Source organism: Ostreococcus tauri, assembly GCF_000214015.3.
Source record: "Ostreococcus tauri WGS project CAID00000000 data, contig chromosome 04, whole genome shotgun sequence".
Classification (NCBI taxonomy): domain Eukaryota; kingdom Viridiplantae; phylum Chlorophyta; class Mamiellophyceae; order Mamiellales; family Bathycoccaceae; genus Ostreococcus; species Ostreococcus tauri.
In genome coordinates this window covers 820910-845438 of record NC_014429.2, presented here as the reverse complement: position 1 = coordinate 845438, position 24529 = coordinate 820910, and the positions used below count along the sequence as shown (strand labels likewise).

General features: G+C 61.9%; 16 protein-coding genes across 16 annotated transcripts; 9 read left to right on the top strand and 7 right to left on the bottom strand.

The window, feature by feature from the left end:
* Positions 1-38: 38 nt before the first annotated feature.
* Positions 39-1073, top strand: OT_ostta04g04980 (Phosphoesterase domain; the record flags this gene model as incomplete). The annotated part of the gene is made up of 1 exon (XM_022984614.1): positions 39-1073. The coding sequence occupies one exon, from the start codon at positions 39-41 to the stop codon at positions 1071-1073; it is 1035 nt and encodes a 344-aa protein (XP_022838865.1).
* A 37-nt stretch (positions 1074-1110) lies between these two features.
* On the bottom strand, positions 1111-2200 carry OT_ostta04g04970 (Zinc finger, CCHC-type; the record flags this gene model as incomplete). The annotated part of the gene is made up of 2 exons (XM_022984613.1): positions 1111-2024; positions 2059-2200. 2 exons carry the CDS (start codon positions 2198-2200, stop codon positions 1111-1113), a joined length of 1056 nt encoding a protein of 351 aa, XP_022838864.1.
* A 245-nt stretch (positions 2201-2445) lies between these two features.
* OT_ostta04g04960 (EF-hand domain pair) lies at positions 2446-4134 on the top strand (the record flags this gene model as incomplete). The annotated part of the gene is made up of 1 exon (XM_003078987.2): positions 2446-4134. One exon carries the CDS (start codon positions 2446-2448, stop codon positions 4132-4134), a length of 1689 nt encoding a protein of 562 aa, XP_003079035.2.
* A 52-nt stretch (positions 4135-4186) lies between these two features.
* On the bottom strand, positions 4187-5653 carry OT_ostta04g04950 (Methyltransferase domain; the record flags this gene model as incomplete). Its single annotated transcript, XM_003078986.2, has 1 exon — positions 4187-5653. The coding sequence occupies one exon, from the start codon at positions 5651-5653 to the stop codon at positions 4187-4189; it is 1467 nt and encodes a 488-aa protein (XP_003079034.2).
* A 101-nt stretch (positions 5654-5754) lies between these two features.
* OT_ostta04g04940 (UbiA prenyltransferase family) lies at positions 5755-7101 on the top strand (the record flags this gene model as incomplete). The annotated part of the gene is made up of 1 exon (XM_022984612.1): positions 5755-7101. One exon carries the CDS (start codon positions 5755-5757, stop codon positions 7099-7101), a length of 1347 nt encoding a protein of 448 aa, XP_022838863.1.
* Positions 7102-7154: 53 nt separating this feature from the next.
* On the bottom strand, positions 7155-7988 carry OT_ostta04g04930 (Nucleotide-binding, alpha-beta plait; the record flags this gene model as incomplete). Its single annotated transcript, XM_022984611.1, has 1 exon — positions 7155-7988. One exon carries the CDS (start codon positions 7986-7988, stop codon positions 7155-7157), a length of 834 nt encoding a protein of 277 aa, XP_022838862.1.
* A 281-nt stretch (positions 7989-8269) lies between these two features.
* On the top strand, positions 8270-11035 carry OT_ostta04g04920 (unnamed product; the record flags this gene model as incomplete). The annotated part of the gene is made up of 1 exon (XM_003078983.2): positions 8270-11035. The coding sequence occupies one exon, from the start codon at positions 8270-8272 to the stop codon at positions 11033-11035; it is 2766 nt and encodes a 921-aa protein (XP_003079031.2).
* Positions 11036-11319: 284 nt separating this feature from the next.
* OT_ostta04g04910 (DNA-directed RNA polymerase RPB5 subunit,eukaryote/virus) lies at positions 11320-11937 on the top strand (the record flags this gene model as incomplete). The annotated part of the gene is made up of 1 exon (XM_022984610.1): positions 11320-11937. One exon carries the CDS (start codon positions 11320-11322, stop codon positions 11935-11937), a length of 618 nt encoding a protein of 205 aa, XP_022838861.1.
* A 55-nt stretch (positions 11938-11992) lies between these two features.
* OT_ostta04g04900 (Initiator tRNA phosphoribosyl transferase) lies at positions 11993-13507 on the bottom strand (the record flags this gene model as incomplete). Its single annotated transcript, XM_003078982.2, has 1 exon — positions 11993-13507. One exon carries the CDS (start codon positions 13505-13507, stop codon positions 11993-11995), a length of 1515 nt encoding a protein of 504 aa, XP_003079030.2.
* A 152-nt stretch (positions 13508-13659) lies between these two features.
* OT_ostta04g04890 (unnamed product) lies at positions 13660-14373 on the top strand (the record flags this gene model as incomplete). The annotated part of the gene is made up of 1 exon (XM_003078981.1): positions 13660-14373. One exon carries the CDS (start codon positions 13660-13662, stop codon positions 14371-14373), a length of 714 nt encoding a protein of 237 aa, XP_003079029.1.
* Positions 14374-14523: 150 nt separating this feature from the next.
* Positions 14524-15303, top strand: OT_ostta04g04880 (unnamed product; the record flags this gene model as incomplete). Its single annotated transcript, XM_022984609.1, has 2 exons — positions 14524-14790; positions 14869-15303. 2 exons carry the CDS (start codon positions 14524-14526, stop codon positions 15301-15303), a joined length of 702 nt encoding a protein of 233 aa, XP_022838860.1.
* Positions 15304-15494: 191 nt separating this feature from the next.
* Positions 15495-16600, bottom strand: OT_ostta04g04870 (Ribosomal protein L7/L12, C-terminal; the record flags this gene model as incomplete). The annotated part of the gene is made up of 3 exons (XM_022984608.1): positions 15495-15830; positions 16162-16251; positions 16529-16600. The coding sequence occupies 3 exons, from the start codon at positions 16598-16600 to the stop codon at positions 15495-15497; spliced, it is 498 nt and encodes a 165-aa protein (XP_022838859.1).
* Positions 16601-16785: 185 nt separating this feature from the next.
* On the bottom strand, positions 16786-19107 carry OT_ostta04g04860 (NHL repeat; the record flags this gene model as incomplete). The annotated part of the gene is made up of 1 exon (XM_003078979.2): positions 16786-19107. One exon carries the CDS (start codon positions 19105-19107, stop codon positions 16786-16788), a length of 2322 nt encoding a protein of 773 aa, XP_003079027.2.
* Positions 19108-19348: 241 nt separating this feature from the next.
* OT_ostta04g04850 (unnamed product) lies at positions 19349-21409 on the top strand (the record flags this gene model as incomplete). The annotated part of the gene is made up of 1 exon (XM_022984607.1): positions 19349-21409. One exon carries the CDS (start codon positions 19349-19351, stop codon positions 21407-21409), a length of 2061 nt encoding a protein of 686 aa, XP_022838858.1.
* Positions 21410-21564: 155 nt separating this feature from the next.
* On the top strand, positions 21565-22641 carry OT_ostta04g04840 (unnamed product; the record flags this gene model as incomplete). The annotated part of the gene is made up of 2 exons (XM_022984606.1): positions 21565-22188; positions 22393-22641. 2 exons carry the CDS (start codon positions 21565-21567, stop codon positions 22639-22641), a joined length of 873 nt encoding a protein of 290 aa, XP_022838857.1.
* A 47-nt stretch (positions 22642-22688) lies between these two features.
* OT_ostta04g04830 (Pyridine nucleotide-disulphide oxidoreductase,class I, active site) lies at positions 22689-24359 on the bottom strand (the record flags this gene model as incomplete). The annotated part of the gene is made up of 2 exons (XM_003078976.1): positions 22689-24186; positions 24307-24359. 2 exons carry the CDS (start codon positions 24357-24359, stop codon positions 22689-22691), a joined length of 1551 nt encoding a protein of 516 aa, XP_003079024.1.
* Between the last annotated feature and the right edge of the window lie 170 nt (positions 24360-24529).

Sequence of the window (24529 nt, the reverse complement as noted above, 5' to 3'; positions counted from 1 at the left end):
CGTGAACGGTACATCGCGTGGGCGGGCGTGGACGGGCGATGCGCGCGGTGGGGGGGGCGATGCGGCGAGGGACGGCGACGGAGGCGACGCGCGCGGGCGAGGCGTACCCGGAACTTCGAGTGAAAGCGCCGGGACGCGTGGTCGCGATCGGGGATTTACACGGGGATATCGGACAAGCGCGACGGGCGCTGCGGTTGGCTGGGGTGCTGGAAGACGGCGATGATGGAGTGAATCCGAAGTGGGTCGGCGGGAACGCGACGCTGGTGCAGCTGGGCGATATCCTGGACCGCGGCGACGACGAAATTGGCATCTTGATCTTATTGCAAAAGCTGGATAAGGAGGCGAAGAAGGCTGGTGGGGCGGTGTACGTCATGAACGGGAATCACGAGGTGTTGAACATCTCGGGTGATTTCCGGTACGTCACGCGAGGGGCGTTCGGCGAGACGACGAGGTTCAGTCAGCACTTGGTGAAGCTCTTTGGAGATAAGTTCCGAGACGCGTTCGGGATCGACGAGGAGGACGCGTGGACGAGACAAAGTAAGGCGCGCATCGGGTTATTCTCTCCGGGCGGCCCTCTCGCGCAGCAGCTCTCGATGCATCACACCGTGCTCATCGTCAACGACACGGTGTTCGTGCACGGGGGGTTGGTGCCCAGGCACGTCGAGTACGGCCTGGACAAGCTCAACCGAGCGGTCTCGGACTGGATGCGCGGGAAGGAAATCAAGGACGACGAGACGCGCACGGCGCTCGGGATGGCGATCGGTGGCGTGCGCGATTCCATCGTTTGGCATCGCGGGTACGGCACGGAGAACTTTGCCACGAATCAGGACAGAAGCAGCTCGTGCGAGTTGCTCGAGAAGACGCTGGGCATGATCGACGGGGCGAATCGAATGGTTGTTGGTCACACTCCGCAACTCGGAGGCGCGAACTGCGAGTGCGACGGTAAGATTTGGAGGATCGATGTCGGCATGTCGTTCGGCGTGCTCGGCGCAGAACCCCAAGTGCTCGAGATTGACGGCGGCGACGTTCGAGTGATTACCTCGGCGTCTTCGCGCACGCCTAGTCGCCTATAAGTTGTGAATGATTATGCGCTTCGATATTGCAACCATTTCATTCCTCGTCGTCCTCGTCCATGTGCACGGCTCGTCGACGTCTCGCGGGTTCCTCGGGTTCGTCCTCGTCCTCGTCCTCGCTCGAGGCGTCCAAAATTTTTGGTCGCACTCGCAGAATCTTTCGCCGCGGCGGCGAACGCACGGGACTGACATTCGTCGCGTCCCGCACGACGTTTTCCTCCTCGACGTTCTTCCCGACCTTTTTCGCCAGCTTCGCGAACGCCTCCTTGGTCGCGTCCGTCGCTCCCTTGACTTGTTTCGAGCGCTTTCCAGATGGTTCGTCGTCGTTCTCGTCATCCTCGTCATCATCCGGGAAGTCGACGTCTTCATCCGCACCCGCGGCATCAGCCTCGCGCAAGGCATCCGCGGCGTCCTCGTCCTCTTCTTCGAACACGTAATCCTCCTCGAGATCCTCGAATCCGTCGTCGTCGTCTGGAAAATCGACGTCGTCCGCGACGATCCCGTCGTCGGCGTCCGGCGCCCCAGCCGTCGTCGGCGCGTTCTCGTCGTCAACGTCGTCGTCATCTGGAAAGAACACATCCTCCCCTCTCGCCGCCGCCTCCTCTCGCTCCATCTCAGCCACGCGTTCGCCCACGCCCCCGCCGAAGTCTCTCTCGTGAAACTCCCGAATCGCCGCCCGCACCGCCTTATCTTTCCCCAATTTCGACACCCGCTCCAGCGTCTCCTCCGCCGGCGCGTACGGGTACATCTTCACCGCCCACTCCTTATACATCGCCACCAACGCCGCCGCGTCCGCCGCCTCGTGTCCGTCCCCTTTCGACGCCTCTCGAAACTTTTCCGGAAACGTCGCGTACACCACCCCCAACCCATTCGGCCCGAGCAAGTGTTCGTGTATCGAAAACTTCGGTCGTCGCGCCGTCTTCTTCCGTCGCGCCGTCGCCGTCGTCCTCCCTCCCGTCACCGTCGCCGTCACCGTCACCGTCGCCGTCCGGTCCCGTCGTCGTCGTCGTCGTCCCGTCCGCGATCGTCTCCATCCCATCGCGTTCGTTCGCGCGCGCGCGCGGCGCGGTGCAATCCTTCGCCCAGTGTCCAGGCTCTCCGCACCGCGCGCAGTTCCCTCGCGGCATCGCGCGCGACGCCGCGTCGCGCGATGCGCGGCGTCGACGCGCGCGCGATGTGTGATGTTTAAATTTCAAACACATCTAGGGTTTAGGGTATAGGGTTTAGCTGGGGCGTCGGCACGCACCGCTCGCGACCGCTCGCGACCGGTCGACCCCACCGGTCGCGATCGATATCGACCGGTCGATCGCGCCTTTGGATGAAAATCACCACCGGTCGAGGACGATCGCGCGCGCATTCCACGCCGCGCGCGATGGATGGACTCCTCCTCCTCGGCGCGCTCGCGAACGCGCACGCCCGGTCGCCCCTGCGCGCGCGGACGTGCGCGGAGGTGTTCGCGGACGCGTCGCGTCACGCGGGATTTGGCGCGACGAACGATGGGTCCTCGCACGGGACGACGAAGACGCCGAGGACGATGCCGGCGAGCGCGCTCGCGGACGCGATCGCGCGGTGCGGATCGAGCGTGAACGCGGCGTTCGGTGAATCCTTGCTCTCGGCGATCGCGGTGGATGGGGAGGAAGAGGGGTCGGGGGACGCGCGCGTGGACGCGCTGGCGACGGCGGCGGCGCTGAGCGTCCTGTGCGGCGGCGCGCTCGAGGAGAAGGTGGGACTCATGTTTCGATGCGTCGACGTCGATGGGGTGCTGGGGATCACGGAGGATCAAGCGATGGCGTTCGCGCGGACGTGCGCGGAAGTTTTGGGGGCGGCGCTGGAGGACGCGGGCGAGGGGGAGATGGAATTGGGACGGTGCGTCGACGCGTGGGGGACGATGGTGCGAGACCTGTTGCGGCGGCGGAGGGATGACGATCTCGGGTTGTTGACCGTGGACGATTTTAAGGATTTGATGGCGCGGATGCTGAAAGATATGGGGAAATCAAGCGTGAACGCGACGGATTCGGAGGACGCGAGAGAGGGACGCGCGGGGCGCAGGACGGCGCGGCTAAGCTCGTCGAGCGCACACGGGCGAACGTCGTTGGGAGGAAGCGATGGCGGTGGCGGAAGTTTCTTCGACGCACCGATCGTGCGGACCGGTTTAGAGTACCTCTCGTCGGCTAGCGGACACGGTGGGGCGTCGTCGTCGCCGACGCCGGCGAACGTCATAGCCAGCGTGATTCCCGCTCTCGTCCGGGGATCCCAAAGCAGCCCGCAACAAGAGCGCCCGTCGTTGTCGCCGAGTTTGAAAGCCTTGGGGTCGATCGGGTCATCGGGTGTTTTGCCATCGCCGGAGAAGCAACATCGCGCCAGTTTGTCCACTGGGAGTACCGCAAACTTGTTTTCGAGCATGATTCCCGACGGCATCGCCAACCTGCTCGGAGTCAAGAGTCCACATTCCACGCGCGAAACGCTCAAGCGCGAAGTGGGTATGACCGACGAAGAGTGGGAACACGCGCAGCTTTCCGCCGAGCTCGAGGCCGCGAGGAAGGAGACGGATGAAACAGAGCTCACGCAAGCGGTTGAGGAGTCGACTTGGAGCAATGTCGTCATGCTCGTCAAGGAAATCGTCATCCGTCTGTTCCTGTTCAACACCGTAAAACTTCTACTCACGATCGCTCTGTTGGGCGGCGACGCCGCACTTTGTGTTTATGTCGTCAACCACTTTGGCGTGGTCGCCGGATTAGGTTTCGTCGTCGTCATCAACGTCGTGCTCAGCGTCATTTTCATCTGGTTCATTGTCACCTTCAACAAGCGCGAGAAAGGGAAGGACAATATGCAGTTCGGCGCAAATATCATGCAGAGTATCCATGACATCGCCAAGTCCAAGACCAGGTTGGATGGCTTGCTCTCCACCGACCGAGCGGAGTCCGACACCGACCACATCTCGCCTCGCTCGTGGCAAGCCGAAGAACCAACGCCGAGAGCGTTCGGGCAGATGAAAGATGCCGCGGATGAAAGGAGATTCAGACGCACGGTCACGGGCACGAAGCTAGGCGAGCGCGTGTAGAAAGAACACACTGGTATGATACATATAGGTTACATCCAGGAATCCTGAGAGTTTACGCACCGCTTCGCGCTCTCGCCTCGGCGATTTCCCCCCTCAGCTCCTCCGCCAAGAAGGGTTCTACTCCCCACGTCTTCATCATGTTATCGTACTCCTCCCAAGCCTCTTTCGATGCCAGGGCGTTGGTTCGAATCGCGCGAATCAAAGTATTTCGCGGCGTATGCTCGCCGCCAACAAACTCCATAACGTCCACGCGGTAGCCTAACAGACGGAGAATGTGAGCTCTGAAGGCGTCGGTGAGGACGTCCCCGAAGCGCTCCGATAGGATACCGTGTCGTGAGAGAGGAGGAAACGCCTGGACGGTTGATTTCTTCAGGCGCATCTGAAGGTTGTGGTGACAGCACGGAGCGATAAGCGCAAGCGGGGATCCCCAGCGCACCGTTCGGACGATTGACTCATCTGTCGCCGTGTCGCACGCGTGCAACGCGAGCACGATATCCGGCGGCGCGCTTACGTTCTCCCCAAAGCTCACGCCTGCGCCCGCGATTGTGCCCTCGACGAAATGCATCGAATCGCCCCAGCCAAGATCTGTCGCGACGCCGGTGTTGTGCTCTCGCGCCTGCCGCTTGACGTCGACGCCGACGACGTTCGTGGGAATCTCGCGCTTGATGGCGAGCAAGGAGTACGCGCCGAACGTCAGGTACGCGTTCCCGCACCCTAAATCGCACACTCGAAGCGGACGCACCGCGCTCCCGCTCTCCATGTGATTCGCCGACGTAGCCTCGTCCACGGCGTGATTCAAAATCTTCAGAAATTCCTCCACCTGCTTATACTTGTCCCGCTTGCTCGCCCGCACCGACCCATCCTCGGCGACGACGCCGACGTACCTCAAAAACGCGTCATCCGTCGCCACCATCCGCGCCTTTTCGCGATCATGCGCGCGGGGACCGACCACAAATGTCGCCCCGGTCGCGCCCTCGCCGTCGATCAAACGCTTCGACCCCTTCTCTTTCGAAACCGTCGCGCGCTTTTTTTTCACATTCGCCGTCACGTTCCAACCGCCGCTCGAGTGCTCCAATCTCCAGTGCTTATACCCCGCGTCGAGCGCCTCCGCGATCACCACAGACGCCGTCGCGCCCTTCAAATCCCCGTTCGCCGCGTCATCGATCGCGTGATTACTCGCGAACGCTTGCCTGGCGTCGAACCGCTCGCGCTGCAAAAGCGTCCGCCCTCGAATCGTCACCCACCGAAACTCCACCCTTCGATACGGATTCCCCGCATCGCTCGGTCCCGTGAGCGTCATCTTTCCCAGACGCTCCGCCTCGAGCGCCATCGCCAGCGCCGCCGCGCGCGCGTCGTCCAGCGGGGTCCCGGTTCCAACCTCGAGCACTGGCACCGCCTCATTCGTCTCCCGCACGCTCGCCCTCGACGCTCGCGGGTGCGAACGACCCCCCGCGCGTCGCCCATCGCGCACCGCGCCGCGCGCGCGCGCGCCCGTCGACGCGCGACGCGCGAGCGCCATCGTGTGCGGCGTCGTCGTCACGTTTTAATTCTCGAGGGTTCGCGAGCAACGACATCACGTCACACATTCACACACTTTGCGACGCGTCGGCGCGCGCGGTGATGTCGCGCGTCGTCATCGATGCGTTGGCGCGATCGTCCTCGTGCGCGGCGGCGTCCACGAGCGCTCGGGCGGTGACGAGCGCGGTGTCGATGCGAATCGGTGGAACGACGTTGGTGACGACGCACGCAGGAGCACTCGCGCGACGCGCGGTGTCCACGGCGACGACGACGGCGGCGGTGACGACCGCGCGTGCGTTCGCGTCGACGTGGACGACGCCGAGGAGCGTTCGAGAGCTCCTGAGCGTGGCGTACGGGCTGAGTAAGTTTCGCCTGAGCGCGTTCGTGACGTCCACCGCGGCGTGCGGGTACGTGTTGGGATCCGGGTCCGCGGTGGACCCGATCGGGTTGGCGGAGGTTTCGTTCGGGACGATGTTGTGCTCGGCGAGCGCGAACACGATCAATCAGATCGTGGAGACGGTGCCGGATTCGATGATGCGTCGGACGGCGGGACGGGCGCTGCCGAGCGGGCGGTGCGGGAAGGGGTTCGCGTGGGCGTTCGCGTCGGCGTGCGCGATCAGTGGGACCGGGATATTGGCCGCGACAACGAACGAGACGACGGCGGCGCTGGGGGCGGGGAATATCGCGCTGTACGCGGGGGCCTACACGGCACTGAAGCGGGCGCACTGGACGAACACGTGGGTGGGCGCGGTGGTGGGCGCGATACCGCCGCTCATGGGATGGGCCGCCGCGAACGACGATGGGGCGCTCGATGCGAGCGCGTACGTGCTCGCGGCGGCGCTATACTTTTGGCAGATGCCGCACTTCATGGCGCTGGCGTATATGGGCAAGGAGGACTATCTGAATGGAGGATATCGCATGCTGTCGCACCCGATGTACGACAAGACGGGCCGTCGAGTCGCGGGCGTCGCGGTGCGAAATTCGCTCGCTCTGCTCCCGCTCGGTGTCGTGGCGTGCGCCGTGGGCCTGACAACTGAGCCGTTCGCGTACGAATCCGTCGCGCTCGGTTTACCGCTCGTGGCAACGGCGGCGGCATTTTACGCCAAGCCATCCTTTCTCGCGGCGAGACGCATGTTCTTCGGGTCTCTCCTGTATTTACCGGCGTTCCAAACCTTGGCGTGCTTCCATCGAATCCCCAGGGAAAACACTATGGACGCGTACGAGTCGTTCAGGCGTGTGTCGGTGAACTTCCCATGGCACTGCGTCCCGTTTGCCGCGTCAGGGGACGACTGGTCGCCCGAGCGCGAACGCCTTAAACAATTTAGAGCGCGGGCGCTTGGACCGGCGCTCAGCGAAACATCCACGGCGCCGTTCCCGTTTTTACCCCTTCCGATTCCGCGTTGTCCGCACGATCGAGCGTACGCGCAAGGGAGCGAGTCGGATTCTTAGATGTTCGATGAATCTTGTAGATATTAGAAACCGAAAGCCAGTCGGAAATCCGTTCAACCGCGATTACTCGGCGCCTGCCAATCGAGCCTGATCGGTCGCCCCATGCAAGGCAGCCCGTTACACTTTGCCGCCGCGTCCAAGGACTCGTCGTCGGCGAAATCGGCGAACCCAACGCCTCGGAATTCGCCCGTTTCCTTATTCGTCAACCATCGAACCGTCGTCGGCTCCACCTCGGCGTTATCCATGAAAAACTTCCAAATCTTATCATCGTCGATCTGAAAGTTCAGATTCCCCATGAATAAGGTGTAACACCCGTCCGGTTTCGGTCCCATCTTCTTCACGTCGCCCTGCCCGCCCCCGGCTTCGCGCGCCGCCGCCTTGGCCGCCGCCCGCTCCTCCGCCGTGTTCCCGCGCTGCTCCCAAAACCGCGTCGGCGTCTCGCGTCCCAACACCTTCCGCCCGCACGCCGCCACCGCTTTCGCCGCCCCCTCCGGCGTCTTAAACTCCACGACACCGGCGCCTAAGAACTTACCCGTCGCCTTCTCCTCGAACCACGTCACGGACTCGACCTCGCCGCAATCCTTAAACGCTTCGATCAACGTCTGCTCGTCCACGTTCCACGACAAATTCCCGCAGTACACCTTGGTCTTCGACGTCGGAAACGTCCCGGGCGCCGGTGGTTCGCCCGTTTCCGTCGTCGTCGTCGTCGGGGCGTTTTCTTCACCCGCATCGCCGCCGCCACTCGTTTCTTCGCGCATTCGTTTCTTCGCGCGCTTCTTCCCCTCCGCGTCCTCCTCCGAGACGCGATCGCGCTTCTCCCGCTTCTCCTTCTTCTCCTTCTTCTCCTTCTTCGCCTTCTTCGCCTTCTTCCCCTCGTCCGAACCCATGGTCGTCGTCGTCGTCGTCGCGTCACGGAATAAAGCCGGTTCGAGTCCCCACGACGACGCATCGCGCTCGCACCGACACGCGCGCGCGAACGGACGCGCGCACGCCGCGCGCGGCGTCGAGAATTTTTTCTTCACCGCCGCCGCCGCGTCGGTGCCGTCCGGGCGCGTCGCCGGACGTCCGAGTCGTCGTCGATGCGTCGTCGCGCGCGCGGTGGGTGTCGCGCATCGTCAACGAATGTCTCCAGTGCGCGCCGCGCGCGACGTCACGGTGGTCGATCGCGATGTCGGACGACGCGCTCACATCGCTCGCGCGCGCGGACGGGCGCGCGGACGCGCTCGACGCGCTCCGAGCGCTCGTCGAGGCTGAGAGAGCGACGGCGTCGAGCGATGCCGTGGACGATGACGCCGTCTTCTCGGTGGTGACGACGCGCGCGCGCGCGTGCGAGGGCGTGCTCACGCGCGGTGTCGGCACGTGGTACGAGACGCTGCGCGAGCGCGACCGACGCGCGCTCGTCGACGCGTGGTTTGACGTGAGAGGGGAGATGATTCAAGGGAAGGCGTCTTCGAGCGGGGCGGCGCTGACGGGCACGTTTCGAACGGTGAGCGCGATCGCTCGAAGGGACGGCGGTGGTCGGGACGTCGCGAAGGCGTACGCGGTGGAGTCGTTGGCGACCGCGGTCGCGCGAGGGGCGATCGAGGGGGTGATGGCGTTCGAGGAGGACGCGCGGAGACGCGGTTGGACGCGGACGCGGCGAGCGGCGAGCGAGACGGTGGAGGCGATGATCGGGGCGTTCGAACGCTTAGACGCGCGGACTTTTGAGATTCCCATGTTTCGAACGACGACTTCGTACGAGGAAGAGTGCGCGCGAAGGGTGCTGGCGGGGGGTACGGAGGCGCCGGGAAGCGCGGCGGCGGCGGCGTGTCGGATGTGTCGTCGAGGCGGCGCGGGAGCGTTGGCACGAGCGACTTTGCGAGCGTTCGTCCCGTGCGTGCGCTCGCTGAGCGTGGATGAGGTTCGATCGATCGTCGACGCGGACGATATTCCGGTAACGTTGCGTTGGGGGACGACGATGATGAATGAAATGGGCGACGCGCACGCGGCAACCCGTTGGATCGCCCATCTCTTCGCCGCGTGTGACGGGCGTCAGGGAGAAGATTCGTGCACGTGGAGGACACTGGACGTCATACTTCGTGTCTTATTGCGTGATAGATACTGGTCGTGCGAGGCGATGCGTTTCCACCTGAGTGAGACGTTACTGCTGCGCAAAGGCGTGCCTAGAAACGCGCTTCCGGCGCTCTTACGCCTCACAATTCTTCGGCCGATTAAGCGCGGCTGCGACGCATCTCGCGTGAAAACAGCGTGCACGCAAAATATACTTGCGCTCCTCGAGACTTGGTCTTCGGAAGATTTCGTGCGAGGCGGTTCGGTGGGTGCACAGCGCCATCTCACGTGGAGCGCCGCGTTGTTGCTCGCGGCAACGCCGAGCGATGAGTGGAACGCAATGCGCGGGAACCCGACGCAGCTGATCTTGAAGGGGGTGAGCACACGTCTCGATGCGGTCGCCCCACGCGCAAGGCGACACGCGAGTCTGATCGCTCACGAGCTATCACTGAAGATGGATGCGAGCAATCCGTTGCGCCTCCTTGACGGAGACGACGCGCAGAGCTCGGATGATGAGAGCGAGTGGATGCGAGATATGACGCGCATCGTGCACAATGACGTGATCGTGGAAGAAGAAAGTGGTGATGGCGACGCGACCGACGAGCAGTTCCTCGGCGTCGACGTCCCAGCAAAGGTTGAGATAAAGAGCATCGATCCAGATGAAGTCGTCGACATGTGGAGCGTCCGTCGAGATGATAGCGATGAATCGGACTTATCTGACAACGATGAAGATGATGATCTCATACCATACGATATGGATAGCGACGACGAGCCATCACTGCGTTCGGGTGATCCTGCGAGCCTCACAGAGAGGCGAATAGCTTCGCTGCCTAAACCGCAAACCTTGCGTGAGTGCGTCGACGCACTGAGACACGCGAAAACGGGCACGTCCACTCAACAAACAGACATAGACCTTGCTGATAGAGCCGAAGGCGCGGTTCACGCGGTGTCGGATCTCGTGGCAAAAGAACCGCATGAGTTGGCCTCGTGCGCCGCGGATCTCGCAGTTGCTATTTTGCACGCGCATCCACCAACGCCAGACTCCGATCCTCTCGATCGTGCTCGGCGTCAAGGTCTTGCCTCGCTGTTTACGGTCACTCCAGGTCTTGCGGGACCACCAACGATCGAGCACGCGCTGTCGGAGAGTTGCGATGCGTCACAAGTCGTGGACACTCTCAGCGCCATCGAGGTCGCTGCGGCGAATCTCGCGACTCCGCGAACAACAGAGTTGTTGGATGACGCATCCAACGCACCGGTGAGGGATCGACTGGGCGTCGAGCGACGATTCGCACCGAAATCGTTGGAGGCGCGCGGGAAGTCAAGGTCATCCGCGTCGACGCGAAGTCATCTCATTGGCGATAGCTTCGTCGCTCCGCTCTTGCGTTCGGCAGCTCTCCGGCTCGAGCGTCAGGTCACCTCGGGCCGCGTCTTGGACGGACTCGACGCCATGGTGTGCGGACAGATACTCCAAACCATCGGTCAATGCGCCAGGCACGCCCGGAACGCGGTCGACGCTCCGCTCATCGGTCGAGCCGTGCTCGAATTTGCGCTCGCTCCGCCGCTCGCCCAGGCGGACCATCCCCATCTTCGCCGATCCGTCCTCATTGCAGGCGGTCTGGTCGCGAGCTCGCTTCCGGAGGTCGCCCTCGGTATATCCTACGCTGAGGCATCCGATCTCGCTCGCGCGCTCGAGCGTTTCGCCGAGCACGCGACGTCTCGCTCGCGCTCGGACGTCGACGCCGACGTCCGCGCGAGCGCCGCCTTCGCCCTCGACGCCTGCGCTCGAGCCCGCGTCGCCGCGCTAGACGCCATCGAGAACCTTCCCGAACGTGATTCCACGCGCGAGATCACCTTGAACGTTCCCAAACGATCGATTGGGTTGTAAACACGCCGCGCGCAGTCCCGCGACGCCTCTCGCGTACAATCCGGCGCCCTCTCCAGTGTAAAACTCCTCTTTGCCCTCTCGCCCGGCGATCGTCACACCTCGTCGCGTCTCGCGCGCGCTTCACGCCATCGCGGGCGACGCCATCGCGTCCAGCGCGAAGTACGCGTGAACGTCGTTCGCGTGCGCGACGACCGACGCCGTTTACGCCCGGGACCGAGGCACGGGACGCGTAAAACCGCGCGGCGGCGCGATCGAATCGAATCGAGGGAAATCGCCGAGAGAAAATGTCGAGCGATCGCCGTAACCGCCTATTCCGGGTCCGTAAGACGATCCATAAGATGCTCGCGGCGCGTGGGTACCTGGTGAGCGCTCGGGAGCTCGAGCGCGACGCGGATTCGTTCGCGGAGGAGTTCGGGGAGGAGCCAAAGCGGGACTCGCTCACGATCCTGGCGCCGAGAAAAGACGACCCGAGCGAGAACATCTTCGTCTTCTTCCCGGATGAAGAGAAGGTAGGCGTGAAGACGATTAAGGATTTGGCGAAGCGAATGAAGGAGGAGAACGTGTTCCGGGCGATCATCGTTGTGCAGGCGTCGCTGACGCCGTTTGCGAAGCAATCGCTGCTAGAGTGCCAGACTCAAAAGTTTTACATCGAGCAGTTCCAGGAGACGGAGCTCTTGGTGAACATCGTCGATCACGTGTTGGTGCCGGAACACATTTTATTGTCCGATGAACAGAAGAGGACGCTGTTGGAGCGTTACAAGGTGAAGGACACGCAGTTGCCGCGTATCCAGATGCACGATCCGATTGCGCGGTACTACGGCATGCGGCGGGGGCAAGTCGTTCGCATCATCAGGCCTAGCGAAACCGCGGGGCGGTACGTTACGTACAGATTGTGCGTCTAGATTTGTTCCGATCGGCGTTCAGCGTCGTTCAATTGTGATTAGAACCTATATAACATTAGCCCACAAAGTGATTGTACACCTGCTTTAGCGATCCGCGAGACGGTCGAGCGTCGGGGTGCGTTCGAGAGATCACGGCTAATCGACGTCGAATATCGTCTTTCGTGAGATCCGCACCAAGAGACTGGGGACACAACGCGATGGAGAGCGCGATGACCATCGCGACGGAGTGATCGACGCCGTCGTCGCAGGTGACGCACAAGCGTGCCTTGGGTGTCGGCAGCGATCGTCTCACGAACTGAATAGACGGTTCGATCGCGTTCTTCAAATCCGAGCGACTGATTTTATCCTTTTTAGCCGAAACGTGCAAAAAGGGCGTCGCGAGTCTGCTCGATTCCACAGCGAGCTCTCCAACGTGTAAGAATGCATCCGCGAGGTCGTTGACATCTGGTCTATCGTAGACTCGACGCGATGCCACTCGACACGCCCCTAGACCGCACTCTGGATCGAGTTCAATGACGGTTTCGCTATATTCGCCCGTTCCTTTGCTATCTCTAGATCGAGCGACGAGTTTTGATATGAGCACGTCCACGTCGCCCTGGTTTGCTCGCAGCAGTGCGTCTCGATGTTTCCTGTAGATTTCGGGCGTAAGCCCGCGCGCCCAACTTTCTTCGTCGTCTCCCGCTCCTGGAACATACGTGAACGCCCGCCCATCATCGCCGACGGAACGCTCACCTCGTCCGAGCAGTGGCGCGCTCGCCGACAGGAGTACGATTGGTGTGAAATCGGCAGCTCGCAACGTCTCGAGCGTCAACTCGCTGCCATCACCGCCCTGACTCACCCACACGCACTGGAAAGGTTTCTTCAAGATATCTCTCAGCTCATTCCCCGCGTCCCATCCCGATCGCCGCAGAGAGTCATCGAACTGCTCTCGCCTCGCGTTCACCGCCTCGCGCTCGTTTGTTGAAATCCACTCTGGCAGCGTCACGCCTCTGTCATCGCCCTCTCTCCACCTCACCCCACCCGCTCTCGCCACCGCCCTATTCAGCGTTTCACACCATATCGGCACTGTCTTCGACATCGCATCCGGGAACCTTTTCACCGCGCTCGCCGTGGCGTCCACGACGACGCATCCGCCTCTCGCCGCCGCCTCGCGCGCGACCCGAGCGTTCAATCTCACCCCACTGAACGCCCAATTCTTATCGTGCCCGTCCGTGGACTTAAAATAGCACTCCGGCGCGTCGACGTACCACGTCCCACACCGCGCGTTCGCGAACACCGGCAAGCTTCCGAACCGTTCCGTCGTCGCGTCGCGCGTCCAACGCGCGTCCGCCGCGATGGACCGCAACCGCTCACTCGCCCCCCCGCCTCGCCGTTTGATTTCCCGCGTGATCGCGTACACGCTCGGCCGCAGCATCGCGTTCAACGTATCGTCGTCCACGCGCGATAACGCGTCGTCGTCGTCGCACCACTCGCCCACGCTCGAGCGCGCGCCGCGCGCGTCCCTCGTCGCGCCCGACGACGACGCGCTCGACGACTCGGACGCGTCGCGCGCGCCGACGAAGAAGGACATCGAGCCGCCGCGCGCTCGGGGCGCGCGCGCGAGTGCGGGTGCGGGTCGAAAACGACGGATTTCGTCGGTTTCGCGTCGCGCGTAACGGTCTCGGCGTCAGGCGCTGCATTAACCCCCGCGCGCGCGCCGTGCGCGCGGGTCGACACCGCGCGATGCCCACCGGGTCCACGAATGAGTTCGCGCTGCTGTGGAACAACATCGCGAGCTTGCAATCGCAGATGCATACGGTGATGGAGATGCTCGGTTCGCTGGAGAGGAGCGTGGTTGCCTCGACGAAGCCGCCGACGGGTCAGAAGTCGTACGAACTGCCGTCGAGTTCGCCGAGGAAGAAGGTGCAGAAGAAGGCACCCGCAGCGAAGAAGGTGCAGAAGAAGACACCCGCAGCGAAGAAGACGATCTCGAAGGCCAAGGCGACGGTGGTTTTGGCGACCCTGCGAGACGGCGCGAACAGCGTCGCGAAGAAATCGACAAAGAAGCCAGCGGTAAAGAAGACGAACAAGACTACGAAGACGAATAAGAAAACCCCGCCAAAGTCGAAGAGGGAGCCGACCGATCGGCTCAGTATTAAGGATTTCGAAGTCGGCGGCGAGGTCACCGTCAAGGGCGCGGGTGGCGAGGAGTGGTTTGGCGAGATTACGCGCGTGCGCGCGGCCAACGCGCTCAAGCCGATCGAGGTGAAGTGGTTCGAGAAGAATGGGAACGAGTACAACTACTGGTCCTGCCAAATGTTGGACAAGATTCAGATTCGCACCGTTTTGGAAACGCACCCAAGGGGACACTTTCCGGCTCCCGCCGGAGGACGCGCCGTATGCGAGACATGCAAGGCGAAGGGCACCACGTGCGCGGCGACCTCGGCGGCTATATGAGTACCGTACGCGATGTGTACGATCGACCACACGACTCCGAACGAATGTAAATAATCTCTATGTGGGTACGACGGACCGCCATGAAAAGTTGTAAACGCCTGTTCAGTGTACTCGCGAAACGACCAGGTGTCACAATCAGCCTCGCTCGAAATGTCCGTCGCCGCCGTGGCGTCGCGAGCGATCGCTCCCGAGCCCACGACCGCGACCGGACGCGCCAATGCGCGCGACATCGCCCCGCTCGAGGGTACCGTTCGCGAGCTCCTGGAGACTTTCTTTGACACCCAGCGTGAAAGATGCGCGGCGTACGAGCGATGGAATGCCGCGAGCGCAGCCGCGCTCGCGGGAACGTTAAGTGATGAAGCGTTCGTGAGCGCAACGACGGCGGCAACGGCGTCTATGGGTGCGCTGAGCGAGAAGGTGCGTCGGACGCGAGAGAGGAACACGCGAGACCGTCTGAACGCGATACTGACGACGACGACGACGATGAACGTGCAGATCATCGCGTGCGAGCGAGGATTGAGAAAGTTAGAGTGCGATGAGATGGCTACGATGGTGCGCATTGTGCAGATGGGCGAGCGAACTCGTTTGGAGATGACGTGTGCACTGCATGCGCTTCGGCGGGCGCGGAATCGAGGCGAGTGGTCTTGGCAGCGCTCGGACGCCAAAGTGAGGATGGATAACGTCGCGAGAGCGAGTGAAGTAAATGTTGATGAAGTATCGGGAGAGTTGAGGCCGTCATGGGCGCACGTGAGTGGTGACAACGCGTCGGCGTGCACGCGGGGCTGTGCGTGTGTGCAAGAAGCCCCCGAGCCGACACGCGAGGAGTTCGATAACGCCGTCGCGGAGGCGACGCAGGAGCTCGAGAGATCGGCGCAAGAAATTAACGACGCGGTTGAGGAGTTGCGCTACGCCCTCGAGGACGAATTGTGAGACATTGTGTTGAGCACTCGGCATTCAGAGCGCGCTACTCCACTCGGGCGCTAGTATAGTTTTGTAGACGAGGTGACGATTTTTAAGATAACTGGGTGTGTATTCGCAAAAGGGCCCTTCCTATCTACTATCGCAGACTAACGCGGCTCTTCTTCCTGGATAAAGAATTAGAGGCATGCAGTACTCAACGATTACTTGATGGAGCACTTGGCACCGCCTTCCTCGAGCTGCTTCTTAGCGGCTTCGACTTCTTCCTTCTTCTTGCCCGCGAGGATGGTGAACGGAACGTTCGTGACGGCATCCTTCGCTTCCTTCAAGCCCAAGTCGGTGAGACCACGCACAACCTTAATGATAGCAATGCGCTTGTCGGCGGCGACTTCGTCAATGACGAGGTCGAACTCAGTCTTTTCCTCGACGGCTTCGGCGGCAGCCGGGCCCGCCGCCATCACCACACCACCCGCCGGGGCGGAGGCATCAACGCCGAACACTTCTTCGATTTGCTTGACGAGCTCGGACGCTTCAAGGAGCTGCGCGCGATGTAACGAAATCGGCTGTCAGTCTTCATCTTCAGGGTTTTACTCGCAGGGCGGTGAATCGCCGCGAAATTATCCAACCACGACGCGCGGCACGATGCCCCGAGGACGCTCGCATCGACGCAAACCGCGCGAAAATAATTTCAAGTCGTGCGCACACCCCACTTTGATCACGCGCGCGCCTCCAATCGAACGCGAACGCCCACGGAGTCGACGTCGCTCGACAAGGGTCGGTAGGGTTCCCGCGCTGGAACGACCCTCTCGCGCGCGCGCACCCGCGCGAGCGCGCGAACGCACGAACGCGTCTTCACCGAATAACACGCACCGTGAGCGTCTTCATCTCTTCGATGATGGAGTCCGTCTTCGCGGAGGCGAGGACGACGCCGGCGCGCTTCGCGGCGGCCGGGCGGGAGACCTGCGTCAGCGGAAAGCCATTCGGTCAGTCTTCACGCTCGTCGTCGTCTCGCGCGCGTCTCGTCGGAGCCCGTGAGAAGAATCACGCGCGCGGTATTTTTGCCCATCGATAATCCGAGCGTCATCGCGCGCGTCGACGCGAGCGATGCGCGCACGCCGAGCGTCGAGCCGCCCCATCGCGGGTTTTAGGGCTCGACGTCGGCGCCCTCAACGCGTCGCGCCCGTGCTCGTCGCACACCGCGCGCTCGTGTTTGAGATCGAGCGAATCATATGCGTACCTTGGAGGCCTTGGAGGCGAACGCCGGGGAGGCGTTGACGCGCGCGACGGAGGCAGAGAGGGTGAAGGACATGTCTGCGTTCTGTGTTGTGACGCACGTGGAGGGCTACGTCACGGAGTCATCCGTTTTCGAGACTTTTTCGGTCGAGGGGGGGGTCGTGGTTGAGTCATTACTCGTGATGTACAAATCCAGATGAAAGTGAGCGTCGGAACGCGCCAGCGGTGGACCATCTAATCCGTCGAGGGACGATTACGAGATCAGTCGACGGCGATTTTGGGTCCATTCAATCGACGTTCGTGCGCATGCGCAGCTGGAGGGGCCTCGGTGTCGTCGTCGTCGTCGTCCTCGGCGCGCACGAGCACGACGAGCTCGAGGCGGCCACCGCCTTGAGCAGCGTGCGTTCTGGCGGTGCTTTGTCTCGCGCGGCATGCGCCGTACGCGAAGGCGATCAAACAAGCGACGACGAGTGCCGCGGTGACGCCCTTAGTGCGAGAGTTGGTACCGCTTGAGAGCGCGGGAGACGTCCTGAGCTTTTTTGGAGGGTCCAATCCCAGCCACAGGCGCTCGTAGTTTGTGCCGAGCGACTTGGTCGTCGAACCGACGTGAACGGTGAGTCCCGGACCCCAAGTATCGGTGCCCGCGTTCTTACTACTCTGCATCGCGATCACGTGCGGGACCTCGAAGTCACCGAGGTCCCACGCGTGCGTCACCGGCTCCGACGAGGGGTTGCTTGGCCAAAACACGCGCACCAGCGTCGTCGTCGGCATCGCATCGTCTCGACTCCAGCATAGAACGTAATAGCCATCCATGCCCTCCAGTGCACTACCCATCCACGCCAAACCGTACGCGTACCCGTGCTTTGACAAATCTACCGCTCGCTTGAACTTTCCTGCGTGATCGAAGAGGACGACTCGAGAATTTTCTCGATCGGCCACGGCAATCTCGGCGCGAACTTGCGAGTACGCAAGCTGATGAGCGACGCGAAACGCCGGTTCAGGCACTCCGCTCAGCTCGAAATCTCCCTCGAAGGTCCCGTTCGCGGCGAACCGTCCTATTCTATTTGGGCATTCCCCGTATCCATCGGCCACGATGAACGAGCCATCCTCTAAAACTAAAACATCGGCTGGGGCACAAAAGCCCTCGGCGCCGGAGAGCTTTTTGCCCTTCTCACCAAACGTACGCTTCAACTCGCCGGAATCTGCCGCGTACTGGAACACCTGATGCAGCGCCGTGTCGGTGACCCAGATCGAGCCATCCCTGGCGACGCGCAAGCCGTGAGGCATCACGTGCGTGTTGGCACCGAATTTCTTATCGAAGCGCCCCGTGAGCACATTCAAGCGCACGATTGCATCATCGGCGACGATTTTCGCCGCGCTCAAGTCGTCACCGGCCTCCCACACGTTTGGCCCCCGATTCGTCATCCACACGTGCTCTCCGGCCGTCGTCGCCTGAATCCCACCCACGGCTCCGAGTTGCTTCGGCCAAGCTGATACACCCGCTGATTGCGGAGCAACAACGTGCACTCGCACCGCGCTCATGTCCTCCGCGTGTTCGGGCGAGTCGCCTGACTCAACGATGAACCGTCCTCTCCCTCCGTCGTTCCTACCCAGACACGACAAGTACTGCGGTTCGTCGCTGTACACCATGACGTACATGTTACACATTTCGTGCGACGCCCCAAATCCAGCCTCGACGACTTCGCTCTCGTTCCTCGTGTCAAAGCTACACGTCACCCGTAACACATCGCCCGCGGCAACTGTCAGCTCCTTCTCTGTTTCGGACAACAACTCAAAAATCTGCGGCAGCTGCGGATCACGCTCGAATACGCGAACGGGACGATTCTCATCACCCCCTACCAATCGATCTATCCACACTTTCGTCCCACGCTCGTGCGTGTGCACTCGCACGCCGAACGCCCGGAGCTCGCGAGAGCCGTCGTACGCGCACGTCGCGCGCACCTCCGTCGACGCCTCACCCGGCGGTAGCGAGAAATAGCTCGCCCACGCGAGCACGCTCGCGCTCATTTTTGGCCGTCCCGGCGCCAAAACGATGTCTAACCCGCTCTCACCCGCATCATCCGCGCGTCGCGGATCCAAAAAGTGCACCTCGAGCACGAGCGCGCCGAACGCGCCGTCGCCCACCAAAAATCCCACATCCGCGGGCATGTGCATCGGCGGTGCCCCCTTCCCCCATCCGTACAGCAACGCCTGCGTCTTCCCATCCGCGCACACCGCGACTCTCCCACCGCTCTCGCCGAACATCCCACCCACCGCGCGTTCGATCCCGCTCGCCGCCGTCTCGCATCCGAAGAGCAACATGTGATGCACGACGTCCGTCTCCGCTCGAGGTTCAAACGCCGTCACCGTGCGCGCCTTCCCCGGGACGTCCACGGAGACGTACAGGTACGTATCGCGCGCCGTCGCTCGGCGATCGGCGACGCGCGGGCGAAGCGTCGTCGTCGCCGCCGTCGCCTCGACTCGGACGCACGCGAGCGCGAGCGCGAGCGCGACGACGCACAGCGCGCCCACGCGTAGTCCCAGGACCGCCCGCGTCGCGCGCCGACGCCGAGGACGAGGCATCGCCCCCAACCGCGCGCGCCGGGCGCGTCCCACGTCGCGCCCGGCGTCGCGCGCGCGACGAATGCCGCCGAGACGTCGCCGAGACCGCGTGGGTGTGGTCTCCACGTATTAAATCTATGTTGACCCCATTATTGACCACAGACGCGGCGTCGCGGCGTGTGCACCACGCACGGTGACAATAATGGGGTTAAAATAGCTTCAATGCGTACACGCCCCCGAACACCATCGACACATCGTCGCGATGGACGACGCGCTCGACGGCCTCGTCGACGCCGACGGCCCCCGTCGACGGCGCGAGCGTCGACGACGATCGTCGCTCGTCGCCGCGCTCGGGCTCTCGCTCGGGCTCGCGAGCGCGCTCGTGGTGGTGCGCGGCGGTGGCGTCGCGCGCGTCGATGGTGTTGGCGCGACGACCGATGGGTTCGCGGCGACGGTGGCGGCGGTGCGCGACGACGAGGGGGCGATGGATGCGCGCGCGGTCGTCCCGGTGATCCACGCGGGACGGGCGCGGATGATCGGCGAGGCGATTCGTCGGAGGGAATCGGGGGCGCCGCGCGAGACGTTTGCGGCGACGGCGACGGGCGAGCGGGCGTTCGATCGGTCCATCATGGAGTGGGTGCGCGAGGAAGAGGACGCGAGGGAGATGGTGGGGGGTGAGAACACCGTGGGTGTGGCTCGCACGGCGGCGTTGGGGTGGTCTTGGGCGTCCTTTGTGCCGACGCTCGCGCGGGCGGGCGAACGCGCGGAGGAGGAGGAGGGCGTCGACGACTCGTTGAAGGGCTTGGATGAGGACCAGTACGATGAGCAGAGCGTGGCGAAAGCGGAGGAGAACGGTGAACTCGCGCGAGCGGAGGATTCGATCGAAGGCGTGAACGCGTCGACCATCGAACCCTCTGACGAGGCGAATCCACAGCCGCAGACGAAACCGCGTCAGCGCGCTTCTCGTCGGCAGCAGCGCGCCAAACGCCGCAACCACAAACAGAAGTCAAATGAACGAGACTTGACGACACCGAAGACGACAGAGGAAGATGATGACTTCGTAAGTGAATCTCCTGCGGACGTGAGGAACACAACGCAGCAGGTTCGTCTCGGAAAGCCTCAGACGTTTCTTGAGCGACTCGCGCTCGTGATGAAATTCACGAGAGTCAAAGCACGAAAGGCGGCGCGTAAGGATACAACGCGTGTCACGACCGGTGACGAGAGTACGATGCCAAAATCAAAGCGAAAGCTGAACGTGAACGTACCGCCGTCACCGGGGCAGAGAGTGGTCAGTTCAATCGAAAAGGCGCGAAGAGATCTGTTACGAAATCCTTTCTTCGCCGCTGATTTCGGCGAACACGTGTTCGATAACCTCGAAAAGACTGATAAAGAAATCGTCAAGCCGACACTGAGTCAAGCAGCAGTGCTCAAGGGATTGGCAGCTTTTAGAACTCGATATCGAATGGGGGCTGATGACGTTAGCGAGGATGATGATGACTCGGTACTGGCGAACCTCGGTGTCGCACCGAAAACGTGCAAAATCGTGTACTTTTATCACATCCCTCGCACTGGGGGCGGGTCACTCTTGGCGCACATGGCGCAGAATGGGGTTGACATACAACGTTTTGAGCGATCCAAGTATGCGCAAGAAGGATCAGAACTCGAGATGTATCAACAGTTGGATGAAGATGAGCACTGGAAACGGGTCGTGAAAGCCGCGCTTCGTCCTGGAAGCCACGTCATCGCGCATCACGTCGGTCGTTCTGGAATCCTAGACATGGAGGTGAAGTTGCAACAGTTGCGTAAGGACGCACAGAACGCTCAATGCCAATTGAGGACGCTGACTGTTTTGAGAGAACCCACTCAGCGCGATATGAGCGCCGTCGCGCACAACTCGAACACCACAGCGAGCGTGATGGATCTCAACGGTCAGGTTCGGTTCCTTTTAGTCAACGCAGGGAACGAAAGGTCAAGAAGATGGCCAAAGGTTTTGACGAGCGAGAACGCCAACCTCCCGGATCTGCTCGGCGACGCCAAGGGCATCCTCTCCAGGAATTTCGACTGGATGTTCGCTCAGAGCGATTTACCGAGCGTCAGACGGCAGATCGACAGGTTTTACTCCATCCAATCACCACCGGGTCGCACGTTTACGGATAACCTCGACTCGACTCTGGAGATGACGCACGTGCACCAAAGTGATTACGACGTCGCGAGCGCCGATGGTCTCGGCGCCGTCCGCCACAAACACGACACCGCGCAAGAGTCCGGCTGGCTCGACGACAAGCTCTATCGCTGGGTTCACGACGGCGCGCGTTCGGGGTAGGTCCATCCTAGCATCACAGCCATGTAACGCGGTAGTCCGCGACGCCTCGCGCGTCGCCGAGCAACCACCGCGTCCTCGAACACGACGCCTCCGCAGAGCCCGCCGCGCGCGCGCGCCTCGACCGCGCCCGCGCCCGCGCCTCGACCGCGCGCGAGATGCGCTCGACGCGATCACACCCGAGCGCGCCCGCGTCCGTCGCGCGTCGTCGCGCGTCGAGCACGTCGACGGGCGCGAACCGGCGGCGGCGCGCACGCAGAATCCCGCGCGGCTTCGACGACATCGACGCCGTCGCCGAGGACGTCTCCGTGGACGACTACGCGACGTGGCGACACGAAAATCCAAAGCGGGCGAGCGCGTGGGAGGCGTACGCGGACGCGCGACCGGAGGGTGGGTCGTACTCGGTCGGGAAGAAGCCGCTGGATGAACAGTTTTTGAGCGAACTCATGCTCGCGTTGCTCAGAAATCATCGCCGAGGGGTGCGGGCGGAGGTGATCTTGCAAAAGGTCCGATCGAACATGGAGCTTGATGGGTACAAGAGCGTCCTGGTCGGGATCGGGCGGATGGAGCAGTGGGAGCTGGCGAGAGAGGTCATCGATTTCGTCAAGGCAGAGGGACGCGAGCGAGCGGATGAGGTGTTGACGAGTAATTGGTTCATGGCGCTCGCAACGAGACGGTTGGAGGAGGAGGCGTATGACGCGACGTGTGATGTATTCGATTACATGCGCGAATTCGGGTCGAAACCGTCGGGGGAGACGATCGAGGTCTTCGCGAGGTTGACGGTGCGTGTTGCTTTTGTTCTGCCCCCGAGCGCACCGCGAAGCGAGTCGTCAAGGATTATACACCTTCAAAAACACCATCTTTCGGATCTGAAAGTCATTGAAGAGAAACGAATACCATTGAATGAGACGACGGTAGCTTTGTGGCGAGAGTGAAGACATGTAGAACGAGCGAACTGACCACGCCTTTTTTTACAACGAATGCAGGACGCTGAACCGTACATGACACAGGCGCAGCGGGATAAAGTGCGAGAAATCGCGGGATGGCTTTCCGAAAGCGATGCAGGTAAAGCGCTTTGGCACGTCCATTTCGGTAATCCCGCGGAAGAGTTTCAGCCCGGCGCTCCTGGAGCGCTTACCCCAAACCGCACAATCAGCGTGGCCCTGGAGTCCGGGGACATCGACCTCTACGGCGACATCGACAAGCTTCGGGACAAATTGAAAGATTTTTACTAATAACGTTTTGTACCTTTAATGAATGTTGTATTAACAATTCGAACGATCTAGTGTCCGTCCGAGCCGCGCAACAAAGATTCGACAACCTCGGAGAGTGTCGGGTGCGCGTGCACGGTGAACTTCAAGTCGTCGAGCTTGGAACCCATCGAGATTGCGTTTGACGCCTCGTGAATCAAGTCCGCCGCGTGCAAACCAAAGATCCACATACCCAAAATTTCACCCGTCTTCGGGTTGTAGATGAGCTTGGCCATACCGTCGCCTTCCTTCTCAGCGAGCGCCTTGGAGTTGCCCTTAAATGCTGTCTTGCGGACGGCGACCTCGAAGCCTTCCTTCTCACCCTTTTCGCGAGCTTGTTCCTCCGTCAACCCGACGAAAGAGACTTCAGGGTGCGTGAAGCACGCAGCCGGAACAGAGAGATGGTTGAGTTCGTTCTCGTTGCCGCACATGTTCTCGATCGCACTAATACCTTGAGCGCTTGCAGCGTGCGCCAACATCATCTTACCGTTGGCGTCACCAATGCACCACATACCCTCAACAACCTTGCCATCCTTGTCCAAAACTTGCATCTTCGCGTTGACCGGGATGAAACCACGCTGAAGCTCGACGCCGATGGCTTCGGTGTTCAAGCCCTGGGTGTACGGTGAGCGGCCAGTGGCAACGAGAACCGCATCGACTTCCATGGTGTCGACGACTTCCTTTGTCTTGAAGTCGGTGAGTTCGATGGTGACCGGCTTTTTGCCCGGAATGCCCGGCGTGACCTTGGTCGCCAAAACGTTGGTGACGTAGTCGATGTTACGCGGGCTGATCAACACACGCTCGGCCATCTTGGCAATCTCTTTGTCGAAGCCCGGCATGATGTTTGGCATGGCTTCAATGAAGGTGACGTCAGAGCCAAGCGCCGTATACACGTCGGAAAACTCCAAACCGATGTACCCGGAGCCAATGATGGCAACCCATTCCGGAACCCAATCGAGCTTCAAGCCAGCGTCCGAGGTAAACACGGTCTTGTGATCAACCTCGATTCCCGGCGGCACGAACGGCGTCGAGCCGGTGGCGATGATGATGTTCTTCGCCGTGACCTTACCACCGGTGACCGTGCCTGGCGCACCGTACGAAACCGTGTGGTTATCTTCAATCTTCGCCGCCCCGGTGATGATGTCCACACCGAGACCGGTGAGAGAGCGCTCCAAGTTACCTCGAATGGTCGCCGCCAAGTTTTCGGCGTGATCCGCGATCCCTTGCCGATCGTACGTCACCGCTCCCGGCTGCACGGTAATCCCGAGCGCCTTCAAGTGTTCGGCGTTACGCATCTCCCGCACGCGTCCTGACGCCGCGAGTAGCGCCTTCGACGGCACGCACCCACGGTTCACGCACGTCCCGCCGATCACGTCGCCCTCCATGATGGCCGTCTTCAAACCTCTCGACACCGCGTGCATCGCCGCCCCGTGTCCACCAACACCGGCACCGATAATGAGCAAGTCATAATCGTACCCGGCCGCGCGCGTCACCATCGCCTTGCGTCCACCAGAGCGTGCACGAACGTCGCTGCGAGCCGATGAAAACCAAACGTTCGCGGTCAGTCGTGGTCAAAAAAGTCAAAGATCTCCATCGCCAGAGATCCGTTTCTCTTCGTTCTCGGCCTCGAACCGCGCGAGCCGAACGTACCTCTTACGCGCGCGCGCCCGGAGGGCAACCTGCGGCTTCGTCGCGGCGAACATGTCTCCGAACCGACGCGTTGTGACGCCGTGGACAAACCTCGGCTCGGTTTGGATAACCCGATTTCGAGGGGCTCGTCGGCGATTCACGATTCAACGAAGTGACCGACATATAACAATGTTTCCAAACACTGTGGAAATCAAATTGATCGTTTTCGAGGGCTCGCCGGCGA